This window comes from Silene latifolia, chromosome Y (assembly GCF_048544455.1).
Source record: "Silene latifolia isolate original U9 population chromosome Y, ASM4854445v1, whole genome shotgun sequence".
NCBI classification, from domain to species: Eukaryota; Viridiplantae; Streptophyta; class Magnoliopsida; order Caryophyllales; family Caryophyllaceae; genus Silene; species Silene latifolia.
The window spans coordinates 445,401,686-445,414,864 of record NC_133538.1 but is presented as its reverse complement, the minus strand read 5'-3'; the positions used below and the strand labels follow the sequence as shown (position 1 = coordinate 445,414,864).

The 13,179-nt window shown below is 38.0% G+C and overlaps 1 protein-coding gene across 1 annotated transcript; it reads left to right on the top strand.

Annotated features, from left to right (window-relative positions):
- Nucleotides 1–335: 335 nt before the first annotated feature.
- LOC141633339 (heptahelical transmembrane protein 4-like) lies at nucleotides 336–9,339 on the top strand. Its single transcript, XM_074445818.1, has 4 exons — nucleotides 336–524; nucleotides 710–1,064; nucleotides 7,522–7,771; nucleotides 8,457–9,339. The coding sequence occupies exons 2-4, from the start codon at nucleotides 721–723 to the stop codon at nucleotides 9,120–9,122; spliced, it is 1,260 nt and encodes a 419-aa protein (XP_074301919.1). The 5' UTR covers nucleotides 336–524; nucleotides 710–720; the 3' UTR covers nucleotides 9,123–9,339.
- Nucleotides 9,340–13,179: the final 3,840 nt, after the last annotated feature.

Below are 13,179 nucleotides of genomic sequence, written 5' to 3'. Positions count from 1 at the left end.
CCGAGTTAAGCATAGTTGGAAATCTTAGCTAATAGCTAAGTGTTGGAGGATTGATTGTATTATTTTTAAGGTTGAAGAATAATAATATAAGGTTGGGCTGTGGTTAAGTCCATAACAAAATATTGTGTCTTTACATGTTATATTATTTGTACCAACCGACACATATCCGATCCAAATAACCTTCTTGTACAAGTGTACAAGACTTTGGGCTAAGAAAGAGATACATAAGAAAGGGATACATACAATTACTTTGCATCTTTGGCATCTACTTCCAAATTACTAGCAACTAATTTATTTGATTCCAAGAATATCTCCCTCTAATTATAAATCTCCCATTTTCTCATTTGCACTTGTTTCCCTACCATTTTTCTTACATTACCTACCTCTTCCTAATCCACTCTCTCTACCTTAAACAACAACAAATCTTTTGTTCAAAACACAATTAAGGGCTTCCACATTCTTGATCCTTGCTGTTTCAAAGAAATTCCCTTCTGGGATTAATCTCAGCTGGGCATTTCATTTTGGTATGCCGTTTATTCATTCTTGATAACGTCTTTAAATCGGCTATGAGTGCCGTCTTAACTTATGCCAGTCGAATGTCTGTTTTTTTCATAATGCATAGTTATGAAAAGATCATGTTTATTTTCTTGATTGACTTTTTATTCTTTATCTGATTTGATCATTACATTGAAAACATACACTGTTACAGGAATTCAAAAGATGGGATTTAAAGAAAATGGCAATGCTGTTGTTGAAGAAGTTCCAAGATCAAATTTTTACAACAAGGGTGGAAAAGGGAAGAGGCTATGGAAGGTGGTGAAATCGGCGAAAGCGAAAAATCAGAACGAGAAAGTTGAAAGATCATCAAATTGTTGTAACAACAATGGAGGAAAAGGGAAGAGATTATGGAACAAGGTGAAGTATCAGCTAGTGGAATATCATTCAGTGCCTGGTTATTTAAGAGATAATGAGTACATTAAGGGTCATTACAGAGCTGATTGGCCATTAAAGCAAGCTTTTTTCAGCATCTTTACTATTCATAATGAGACCATTAATGTTTGGACGTAAGATCTTTACTTCTTTTTATTTATTTGCTTACTTGATCATTGTTTTTATATCATAAATTCTTGTTTAGGACCGAGGCAACCCATTTTCGCTATAAAATGGATACTCCGTCTTACGAGAGACTAGCTGTTTTTTTTATTGGTTATTGTGTGATTTTAAGTTTAGTTTTGATGTTGGATTTTAGAATTGTTTTGTTTAGAAGTTGATCTTGTATAGATCAGAATTTTCAACTTGTTTGAATCTTAATTATGTACCTAAGATAATGCTTAGATCCTGATATTTCTGTCATAAATGCAGCCTAGTTGTCTGTAGAAGTTGTGTCACGATCAAATTTAATAACATGTTCTTGATCGATTGATGGGGGTTGTTGGATCAATTACAGACACTTAAAAATTCTTTGATTCTAAACTGATGGGTTTCTAGAATCGAATTTCCGTCAATCTTCATACATAGCTTTGATGGGATGTGCTAATGAATTGTTACTGTCATGAATGCTACGAACTACTCCCTCCGTACCAGACCAATGGTAACACGTGGTAACATTCCTTATTTGGCCCACAACATTACCAAATTATCCTTATACTTGATATTTACATAAAATGTCACTACATACCCCACCTACCAACTCACAATTAAACCCACAATTACATACCCCACCTATTTTTTTCACTCTTTACCCCTTCTTTTACCCTATTTTCTTAAAAACCCCATTTTTTACCACGTTACCATTTGTATGGTACGGAGGGAGTAGTTATTTGTTGAAATCTAGTCTGGCAATTTTTTTTCATAAATTACTCTATGGTTGATTGCCAATGGCTCAAAACTCGTGTATATGTATGCATAGGTATGGAAATATGTCATCGTATATTCCGAGTTGTGTGGCAGATATACTCGGATATTCGGAGGATATATTAGTTACCTTATTATTTGTGATACGTATCTTTTACTTATTCTTTTTCCTTGTATGTAGGTGTTAGTTTTTGCCCTAGCTAATTATCTGTTGTATACTATATTAGCCTTGTTGTACATCTATGCATATTAAGTAATTCATTCGGCTGTTCAAGCCTATAATCCACACACTCATTTCTTCTAAGTTTATCATGGTATCATCGGAGCAGGTTTGATCCTCGCATCCGTCAAATAATTTTCTGCCACCATTCTTTTTTTTATTATTTTTTTCAATGACAAAAATTGGAGGAGACGGTAAGAATGAGAAGGGAGGCCGCAGTGGTGACGATATGATCCCTCTGTCCTCTCCGTTATACTTACATCCTTCCGATAGTCCGAGTCTAAAATTGACTCACACAATTTTCAATGGAGAGAATTACGATCTATGGGCTGACGCGGTAAGGAATGGGCTTGACGCGAAGAACAAGTTAGAGAAACCTGAAGGATCGGAAGCAGATAATTATGAAGTGGTAAGTGGTGGTGTGGCGTCAATGCAACGCTATGATTAAGGCTTGGTTGCGAGCCGTGATTGATGACAAATTACTTCCTAGCATTGCTTTCTCCGGCACTGTATATGAAATATGGAAGGAGCTGAAGGACCGGTATGTTGCGGGTAACGCACCTCGTGTGCACCAACTCAAAAGCGATTTAATTGAGTGCAAGCAAGGAAACCGTTCCCTCGTCGAATATTATACAAATCAAATCAATTTGGGATGAATTAGCCACCTATAGTCGTGTCCCTGCTTGTACTTGTGGTGCCGCTACTGAGTTTCTCAAAGAAAAAGAGGAGGAGAAGGTACACCAATTCATTATGGGACTCAACACTGCCTTATACGACAATTTGCGTTCCAACTTATTAATGGATGATGACCTGACTTCCCTCAATCGTGTGTATGGGCTAGTTCTGCGAGAAGAGCGCCACAAGGCTGTGACCCGTGTCCGTAAAGAACCAACGGTTGAAGTTGCAATGAGTGCTCGTACAGGAGGAGGGCGAGGTATTGACGCCTCTGCTGCTCAAACAAAGCACAAAGATTACGAACCACGGAGGTGTATCCACTGCAAAAAATGGTATCACACGGTGGATAATTGTTGGGAAAGGCTCGGGCTTACTGGTCGAGGACGAGGCAGGGGCAGGCGCGGAGGACGTGGAGGAGGCCGCGGTGGAAGAGAACCTGGAAGTAACAAGGAAGTTGTAAATGCTGCCACTACCAGCGAAGGAGAGTCCTCCAAGAAGGATTTTACGAATGAAGAAATTCAGCAATTAAGAAATTTGATTAGTATTCAGGCTGCAGGTAACGAAAAATTGAAAGGTACGCATCGTGTTCATCTAACCGAATGGATGTTAGATAGCGGTGCTTCTCACCACGTGACAGGTTGTCAGGAAATGCTTAAAGATCCATGGAGAGGACCACCGTCTAATGTTTTGCCGGATGGGTCCACGATCATTGCCGAGGACCATGGGCGTGTTATACTTCATAATTTGTTCGAATTACACGACGTTTTATATGTTCCCAATTTGGCCTGTCAGTTAATTTCGATACCCCAGCTCATACGTGAAAACAATTGCCTTGTGATTTTTAATTCTAATTATTGTATAATACAGGACCAATCTACGAAAACGAAGATTGGACGAGGTGAGCTCAGAGACGGCGTTTACTACATGACACGAGTGGAACAGTCGATTGCACGTGTTGATGTTAATGAAGGTCGGATTTGGCATCGTCGGTTAGGTCATCCTTCAAGCCATATTTACCCATTATTACGCAATTTAATTAAGAAACCTTTGTCATTTGATTTGGACTTTATTTGCGATCCTTGTTGCCGTGCCAAACAAACTCGTTCGGTTTTTAAGCTTAATAATAAAAGACACGGTGTTTTGTTTCATCTTATTCATTGTGACATTTGGGGGCCATATAATGTTAGTAGTTTATCGGGTGCACATTTTTTCTTGACTATTGTAGATGACCATAGTCGAAGTGTTTGGGTCCATCTTATGAAGGATAGGAGGGAAGTTTGTGACTTGATGAAATATTTTTGCAAAATGGTACAAACACAATTTGGAAAACATGTTAAGGTTGTTCAAAGTGATGATGGCACCGAATTTCTTTCGGGACCATTATGACAATTTTATAATGACAATGGGATGCTTTTCCAAACTAGTACTATTGACACACCTCAACAAAATGGTAGGGTGGAATGGAAACATAGACATATCTTAGAAAAAGCAAGAGCTCTTCGTTTCCAAGCCAATCTACCCATCGAGTTATGGGGGGAATGTATTTTGACCGCTGCTTATCTCATTAATCGAACCCCTACAAAACTCTTAGATGGACGCACGCCTTATGAACTTCTACATTGACAAACCCCCAATCATGAAAATTTACGGGTTTTAGGATGTCTAGCTTATGCTCATAATAAGCAAAGACCGAAAGATAAATTTAAAGAGCGGGGTACTCGTTGTATTTTTATTGGTTACCCTAAAACACAAAAGGGATGGTGCATGTACGATCTTAAGACCAAACGTAAATTCGTTTCCAGAGATGTGCATTTTTACAAGAATGTCTTTCCTTATGCTATTACCAATAATGACACTACCCCTGCAAATGAGATAGCCGACATAGACATACCACCCCATGTCGACATTCCACAAACCACGACCCCAGACCCTGGTCCCGACACGCCAGAAACAGAACCCAACGGACCAGATTTGGCAGGAGGTTTTTCAACAGAGCACGGACATTCCACTGAACCCACGGCTGATGCCGCTACTACTGGGACCGACAGTGACACATCCGGAGCTGATTCTGGTGTTGAGGGGGAGGTACTTTTGGGCATAGAGGAAGAAAAACTTGGGCGAGGAGAAAGGAGGAAATTTGAGCCGGCATGGAGAAAGGATTACATTTGCAAATCCACTCATGTCATGACCACACAGACTGCTTACCCGTCTCAAGCTTCGTCTTTTTCGAAAGGTACTCGTTATCCAATAATTGATTATATCACTAGTAGTTTTTCCGTTTGTCACAGAAATTTCCTTGGTGCTATTGATAAAGTTAAGGAACCGAGAAATTATTTTGAAGCTGTCAAAAGTGAAGAATGGAGATTAGCCATGGCAAATGAAATTACGGCTCTTGAAAAGAATGTCACTTGGGAAAGTTGTTGACTTACCGGATAACAAAAAGCCTATTGGGTGCAACTGGGTTTACAAGATCAAACATAAGGCAGATGGGAGTAGAGAACGTTACAAAGCACGTTTGGTAGCCCAAGGTTTCACTCAGGTCGAAGGGGTGGATTATCATGAGACATTTGCACCAGTGGCGAAAATGACTAACGTTCGACTCCTTTTGGCAGTAGCTGTAGCAAAGAATTGGAATATAGCTCAATTAGACGTTAACAATGCTTTTCTCCCGGTGATTTGGATGAGGAGGTGTACATGAAATTGCCACAAGGATTCGAAACAAGTGGTAAGAGAAAGGTTTGTCGATTATTGAAGTCTTTGTATGGTTTGAAACAGGCCTCGAGGAATTGGTTTGCCAAGTTGACGGATGCGCTCAAAGGATATGGTTTCACAGAGTCGTCCTTAGCTGAGTATTCCTTATTTACAATGAATAAAGCTGGGATTTTCCTTGGTATTTTGGTTTACGTCGACGACATGATCATCGTAAGCAATAATAACCAAGCTAGTAATAATTTGAAACATTTCCTTGATTCTAAGTTTGGAATCAAAGATCTCGGCAATTTAAAATTTTTCTTGGGTATTGAAGTAGCCCATGGTACATCGGGACTGTTTTTGTGTTAACGAAAATACGCAATGGAAATTATAAAGGAGGCGAAGATGGAAGGAGCTAAGCCTATTTCTACACCTATTGTTCAAAATCATGATTTGGCTCTTTCAACGAGTCCTTTATTGAAAGACCCATTGGCGTATCGAAGGCTGGTGGGGCGCTTAGTTTATCTCACGATAACCCGACCAGATTTGTTGTATGTTGTTCACACATTGTCCCAATTTGTTCAAAATCCGAGGAAGGACCATTGGGAAGCTGCACTACGAGTCATACGCTGTTTAAAGAGTGATCCAGGAAAGGGAATAGTTATGCATCGAAACACGGTTTTCCAGCTCAATGGTTACTCAGATTCCGACTATGCTCGTTGCCCATTAACCCGGCGTTCCTTAACCAGTTATTTCGTGTCCCTCGGTCAGACACCGATTTCATGTAAAGTGCGGAAGCAGCCGACTGTCGCTAAATCAACCGCGGAAGCAGAGTACAGGGCCATGGCAGCGGTTACTAGCGAGCTTATTTGACTGAAATCTTTTCTCCATTCGCTTGGGATTATTCACGCTCGTGTGCTATGTGATAATACTTCTGCTTTAAGCATTGCTAAGAATCCGGTTTTTCATGACCGGACGAAACATATTGAGGTTGACTGTCATTTTATTCGACAACATATAGTGAGCAAGAACATTGAAGCTAGTCACGTGCAGAGTAAAGAGCAAATAGACGACCTTTTTACTAAAGCCCTTGGAAGAGAAGCGTTTGCATATTTACAGCGTAAGTTGGGCATTCGGGCTCCTACTGCTCCAACTTAAGGAGGAGTATGGAAATATGTCATCGTATATTCCGAGTTGTGTGGCAGATATACTCGGATATTCGAAGGATATATTAGTTACCTTATTATTTGTGATACGTATCTTTTACTTATTCTTTTTCCTTGTATGTAGGTGTTAGTTTTTGCCCTAGCTAATTATCTGTTGTATATATATTAGCCTTGTACATCTCTTCATATTAAGTAATTCTTCATATTAAGTAATTCATTCGGCTGTTCAAGCCTATAATCCACACACTCATTTCTTCTAAGTTTATCAATAGGCAAATTATTTCACATGTTTATATGATAGCTTACATTACTTTAGTATGTTGGAAGAAAGTGATTTACCGACATTTCGAATGAAGCTAAAGATTTTGTTTTCTTTCACTTTGGAATGAAATGGAATAAGACAAAAATGACATCCTAAATTATTTGCATTCCTGTAACTGTAAATTATCGTTGGCTGACGCATATTTTTACATGATTAAAATTGCTTATATCCGACACCTTTTACTCGACTATGACACTTCAGGTAGTGATGATATTGATTCTCCCGTGAGGCCGTGAGTATGATTGTGCAACACAGTCTGTCATTAAGTCATAACATGGCTACAAAACCATATTAGATTGTTAGTTGTCAATATGACAAAGTGGTCCAATCTATAGTAATTGCATAATTGCAAGGAATAAAACAAGGATCTCTATAATTTACAGCAAAGACGTACTTGCAAGTTGCTGTAAACTGTTATCAGAATCTGCCAGTTCAGTTACACTTTGCCTTTAGAATTGTACTCGTTAATTAATGAAAATTAACAGGATGGTTTTAAAATGGCGGCGTCAGTCCGTAATTATTTGGTTTTTACTGTGGAATTAGTTATTTACTGAGTTGATCTTTGTTCTCAACTGGGTATGATGATAATGCAGGCATCTGATCGGATTCTTCTTTTTCCTATCATTGACAATATATACTGCTAATAGAATCCCAGTGGTTGTTGATAGCCACTGTTTCCAACATCTTCCTGATGTTTTCCAAGGAGGAGATTTGCATCAGTTGCAAACGGATCTGTTGACCTGCCTTCCTACATTGCCAACCATGTCTGACCTACATAAGATCCTTTCCGACTGTTTGCCAGAGCGCTTTTCTAGTGAAAACCACACTGATTCCTGCATTTTGGTAACTTCCTAATTTCCTATCTCACTAGTCTGTTATGCGTTAATGCAGTATGGGATTTGAGCAAAGGAATAATGGAATTTTTTTTCTAAAATTATGCCGGATTGAAGCGACTCATTATTCTTTAGTTCTAAATCATGCCAGATTGCAGCAAATGGGCATTCAAATTATTATGCTTCTTTATATTGTAAAGAATCGGTCAATTGATGCAAATTTCATTTTGGATAACTCGGAAACATGCTTTTTATTTTGGCAACAAGAGTAATGTTGTACTCATCTAACCCCTCTTACCCCCCAGTTGCACAAGTCATTGAGCTCTTGAGGTAATGTTATTGTAGTTGTTGCTTTGTTGAACCTTTACATGCTTAGTAGCCCAGAAAATAATTAGGTCATTTAGGTTGGGTATGTGTCAGATCAGTTTAGATATTTGCACCAAACTATTTGGAACTGGGGATGTTTCAAGGGTCTGTTATGGACTTATTGTCCAGCAAGGTTGAGTTTAGGGTTGGCAAAATTTGGGACGTGCTGGACTGCTGGGTGGATTCGAGTTTTGCATCATATTTTGGTTATATTATTTTGGTATGACTATGTGGATGTGGTCTTTCAGGTCGGGTCAAATTTGCCTCGTTTGTTTGAACTGTAATTCTCTACATCAAGCAGTAGCGTAATGCAATTTTTAACATTGCAGCGTATTATGAGTGATGATTTGGCAAACACAATAGCACCTCTTGCTCGGAGACCAATAACTCGGTGGCCATTCTTCGCGTTCTTGGGGGGTGCCATGTTTTGCTTGTTAGCAAGTAGCACATGCCACCTGTTGTACTGCCACTCAGAACGCTTAGCCTACGTCATGCTAAGGCTAGATTATGCAGGAATAGCAGCACTCATCTCAACCTCATTCTACCCTCTAGTCTACTACTCTTTCATGTGCTATCCCTTGTCCCGAAACATCTACATGGGCTTCATCACTGTTCTAGGCCTTGCAACTGTTATTGGCTCTCTCTTCCCCGCCTTTCAAAAGCCAGAGTTTCGAACCTTACGCGCTGTTCTTTTTTCTGGGATGAGTATGTCAGGTGTACTCCCGATTTTGCATAAGCAAATTCTATTCTGGGACCAACCTGAAGCGCTTCACACAACCGGGTATGAGGTTCTAATGGGGGTATTTTACGGGTTTGGTGCCTTGGTTTATGCCACAAGGTTCCCAGAGCGGTGGATGCCCGGGAAATTCGACCTTGCCGGTCACAGTCACCAACTGTTCCATGTCCTGGTTGTTGCCGGGGCCTACACTCATTACCGGGCAGGGTTGGTATACCTCAAATGGAGAGACTTGGAAGGTTGCCGACTAAATCAGTAAGGTCATATATTGTTGTTAATTCACATTATTGAATTGTATATCATCTTCATTATTATAGATCTGATAAATTGTATGTAGAGAGGAGAAAGTGGAGGATGGTGTAGTGTAGATCATTCTTCTTGAGATGGAGATTTTTTACTGTATGTAAAACTGTAAAAGCATCAGCTTAATTATGGCTGTTGCAATATGAGTCATTGAGATGTTGTATCAAGGAAAATTTTCAATTCGGGTACCTGAGGTTTGGGTTAATACCAATTTGGATGCCTAAGATTTGAGCAATTTCAATTTAGGTGGCTCAGGTTTAATTGTATTTGCAATTTGGGTACCTAAACTTTTGGTAGTTCCATTTAGGGTGCCCAAGATTTATTCATGCTATCATTTTGGGTACCTTTAGTTAAAAATATTTTTCTTTTCATAACATTAATGTGAAAAGATATACTCCCTCCCCTTCATTCTTTTCTTCCTTATTTCCTAAAACGGATTATTCAAGTTTTTTTATGTTTTCCTTTTTGAGAAAGTTTTTATTAATATTATACTCCTACCTCTCTCCACTCATCAAACCCCACTATATGATTTATTAATAGTTAATTCTAATTATTCCTAACTCTCTCCAATAACTAAACCTCACTCATCTCCTTTATTAATATTTAATTCTAATTATTCATACCTCTCTCCAATTACCAAACCCCACTCATATGTTTATCAATATTATACTCCTCACCCTTAATACCCGTGCCCTTTTCAAAGAGGAAGAAACGAGTGGATGGGAGGGAGTATATATATATATATATAGATAGAGAGAGAAAGAGGCGGGATCTCGTGAGTTTGGTTCTTACGGTGAGTTGTGAGTTTGAAAAATCTAAACCATTGAATTAGAATAAAGCAACAATGATCAAACGTTCATCCACTCTCCCCTAAAATCCCTCTTAATTCCCATATCTCCTCCAAAATCGCGAACCCTAGAAAACTCAAAATCCCCAAATCAATTTCTCATACAATCACTAATTCAGCTAGTGATATAAATTAATTCCGGAACAATTGAAGAAATCGAACATTTGAAGAAATCGAACAATCACTAATCAATTTCTCATACAATCATGGTTGAACAATTGAAGAAATCGAAATACTGATGGTAAATTCCGGAAAATGGAGTGTTAGAAAGATTGAAATTAAGGAGTTTTTTTTAGGAAGACAATTGTTAGGATCATTAACCCATAATTCTTGGGAACCATAGTTTATATACTTAATAGATACGTTTCCGAACCCTTGGAGTTCAAGTAAGGTCTGATTAGTGCCATGATCACACGACAAGTCGAAACCGGGGTACCTACATGTAAGTGGTTGCTCCGAACCCTTTAATCGGAAAGGAAACCGGATACCCGGGGAACGGGAGTCAGCACACCTAGCAATGGTAGGGCAACGTGAGCTGGTCACATAGTTAAGAAGATGGGTGAAAAAAAGAAGAAAAATGGTGGTGATTAGTATAATTAAATCCATGGGAATATGGGATTATTAAGGTGGCTCTATAGCGAGTGATTGATATTCATTCGGACGTCATGTGTTCGTATTTTCCCTGCACCAACAAGGTCTACTTGGCTGCCAAAAGCTGTTTTGTCGTCCCACTTCCCTGCACCAAACTGCACCCTCTTTAATAAGGCCTATCTATTATCACTGTTATTTATGCTTTCAAGTTTTCCTACATTGTTAGTTCTAATTGTACCGCAATGTTGCAGGACGGTTTCAGTTAGTGATGAATGTTATTATTGACATCAGTGTCTGACCGAAACTCTTGGTTAAGACGGTTACTTTAAGCCGATTAAGAATGAATGGATGATTAGGATAAGAAAAACTACAATGTAAACTTTGTTAGTAGATCTCAAGAGTTGTGTCTTCTGGATAAATAGGAGTAGGAATCGAATTTATTGATTTCTGGTGTTACTTATTAGCATCTGGTAGACTTTTGTTATTGTAGCTGTAAAATTGATTTCAGAGAACAATTCGACAGCAAAACAAATACTCCATATTTTGTTATTGTAGATACACAGCTTTTAGCATGTTGAACAAGAAGGTATTAACAAACTATCAAGGCTGTTTGGTCTAGCTCTCAAGCTTGTGAGCTAATGATATTTGGCTGTTCACGCTGATGAAACTATAAATCATTAAGCTTGTCCGTGGATTAAAATAAAGATGCTGCTTTCCCTTTTAAGATTATATCTTAATAGATAGATAGCTTAAGTCTCGAGTTTTCTTTAGCGCTTACATCAAATGGAGAAGGTTTATCATAGATTTTATCACCCAAAGTCACATGTTGTACAATGATTTAAGCATATAAGGGAACACAAAATCTCATTTGTGACGGCAATATCCGTCACAAGCTTGTGACGGATACCATTTCCTCTCACAAAATAAAATGAGTTAATAGTAATGAATTGCATAATAAATACAAGAGATGGATTACACCACAATAACACAGGAATAACATTACAATAACAACATAATAACACAGTGAAAAAAAAAAGAGTAAAGAAAAACAAAGTAATAAAAAAAAAATCAAAGTGACACTGAAATAACATCACACTAACACCAGAATAACAGTAATAATACTAGAATAACAGCACAATAACATGCGGTAAAAAAAAGAGAAAAAAAATAATAGTAAAAAAAATCAAAGTGACACCGGAATAACATCACAATAACAGCAGAATAACAGTAGAATAACAGCACAATAACACGTGGTAAAAAAAAATCAAAGTTGTAAAAAAAATCAAAGTGACACCGGAATAACATCACAATAACACCAGAATAACAGCACAATAACATGCGGTAAAAATAAGAGTAAAAAAATCAAAGTAGTAAAAAAAATCAAAGTAGTAAAAAAATCAAAGTAGTAAAAAAATCAACGTGACACCGAAATAACATCACAATAACAGTAGAATAACAGCACAATAACAGCAGAATAACAGCACAATAACACGTGGTAAAAAAAAATCAAAGTCGTAAAAAAAAATCAAAGTGACAGCAGAATAACATCACATATAATGGAATAACAATAACAAAGACAATAACATGACAAAAAAAAAAAAGAAAAAAAAATCAAAGTAAAAAAAAAGCACAATAACAAAGATAATAACACGAGTTAAAAAATAAGAGTAAAAAATTTTAAAAAAAAATCGGGACAAAAAGAAAAAGAAAAAAAGTAACATAATGAGAAAATTAGATAAAAACATAAGAGAAAAAAATAAAGTTGTAAAAAAAACATAATAACACGAGGTAAAAAAAAAGAGAAAAAAAATTAAAAAAAAAAAAGAGTAGCACTAGAAAAAAGAGAAAATAAGTAAATGACAATAATTTTATATGACAAGGTAAGATCGATCTTGACCATTCATCTCTAATATAATCCCAGTTTGAGATTTCAAAGACAAACTCACAACTCACCATAAGTTAAACAAAACTCACAAGATCCTCTATATATATATATATATATATATATATATATATATATATATATATATATATATATATATGTAGCCAAGATCCGGTGTGAACGATTACTCGGTGAGAACGGTGAGAACACTCTCTAACCATAGGATTAAAACAATCTAAGGGTCTTTATTAAATAAAAAATATCCCCACTGCCACTACTAAACACATTTCCATCACCCGTGCTATCGGAGACCCCACCACCACACTCACTGCCGATGGCCCTACCACCACCATCGCTGTCGGAGACCCCACCACAATGCCGACGACAGCACGCACAACGGCGGTATCACCCGTGCACCAATGGCACCTTGTATTCTTCCCTCCTCAATCCTTAACCTCCCTCCCATCAACTCTTATCCTCACTCTCCTCACCTGGTGACGCCGTCAGGCGACTGGTGTGCCGTGACACCTCAGACGACCACCACATATTTCCGTGCACCACCGACGACCAACCCCGACTAACCTTCGTCACCCAATCGTTTTTATCACCTTTTCACTTTCTTCCACTTTTGTTGCTTTTTATTACTCCGAAGTCCGGTCACCACCGCTGGTGGTTGCTGGTGCTTGTAAATTT

Bases quoted from the DNA above. Each gene is read 5' to 3' on its own strand.
- LOC141633339 (XM_074445818.1), top strand. From the start codon at position 721: ATGGGATTTAAAGAAAATGGCAATGCTGTTGTTGAAGAAGTTCCAAGA. The intron at 1,065-7,521 runs GTAAGATCTTTA...ATGATAATGCAG, and splicing joins GAGACCATTAATGTTTGGAC to GCATCTGATCGGATTCTTCT. The intron at 7,772-8,456 runs GTAACTTCCTAA...TTAACATTGCAG, and splicing joins ACACTGATTCCTGCATTTTG to CGTATTATGAGTGATGATTT.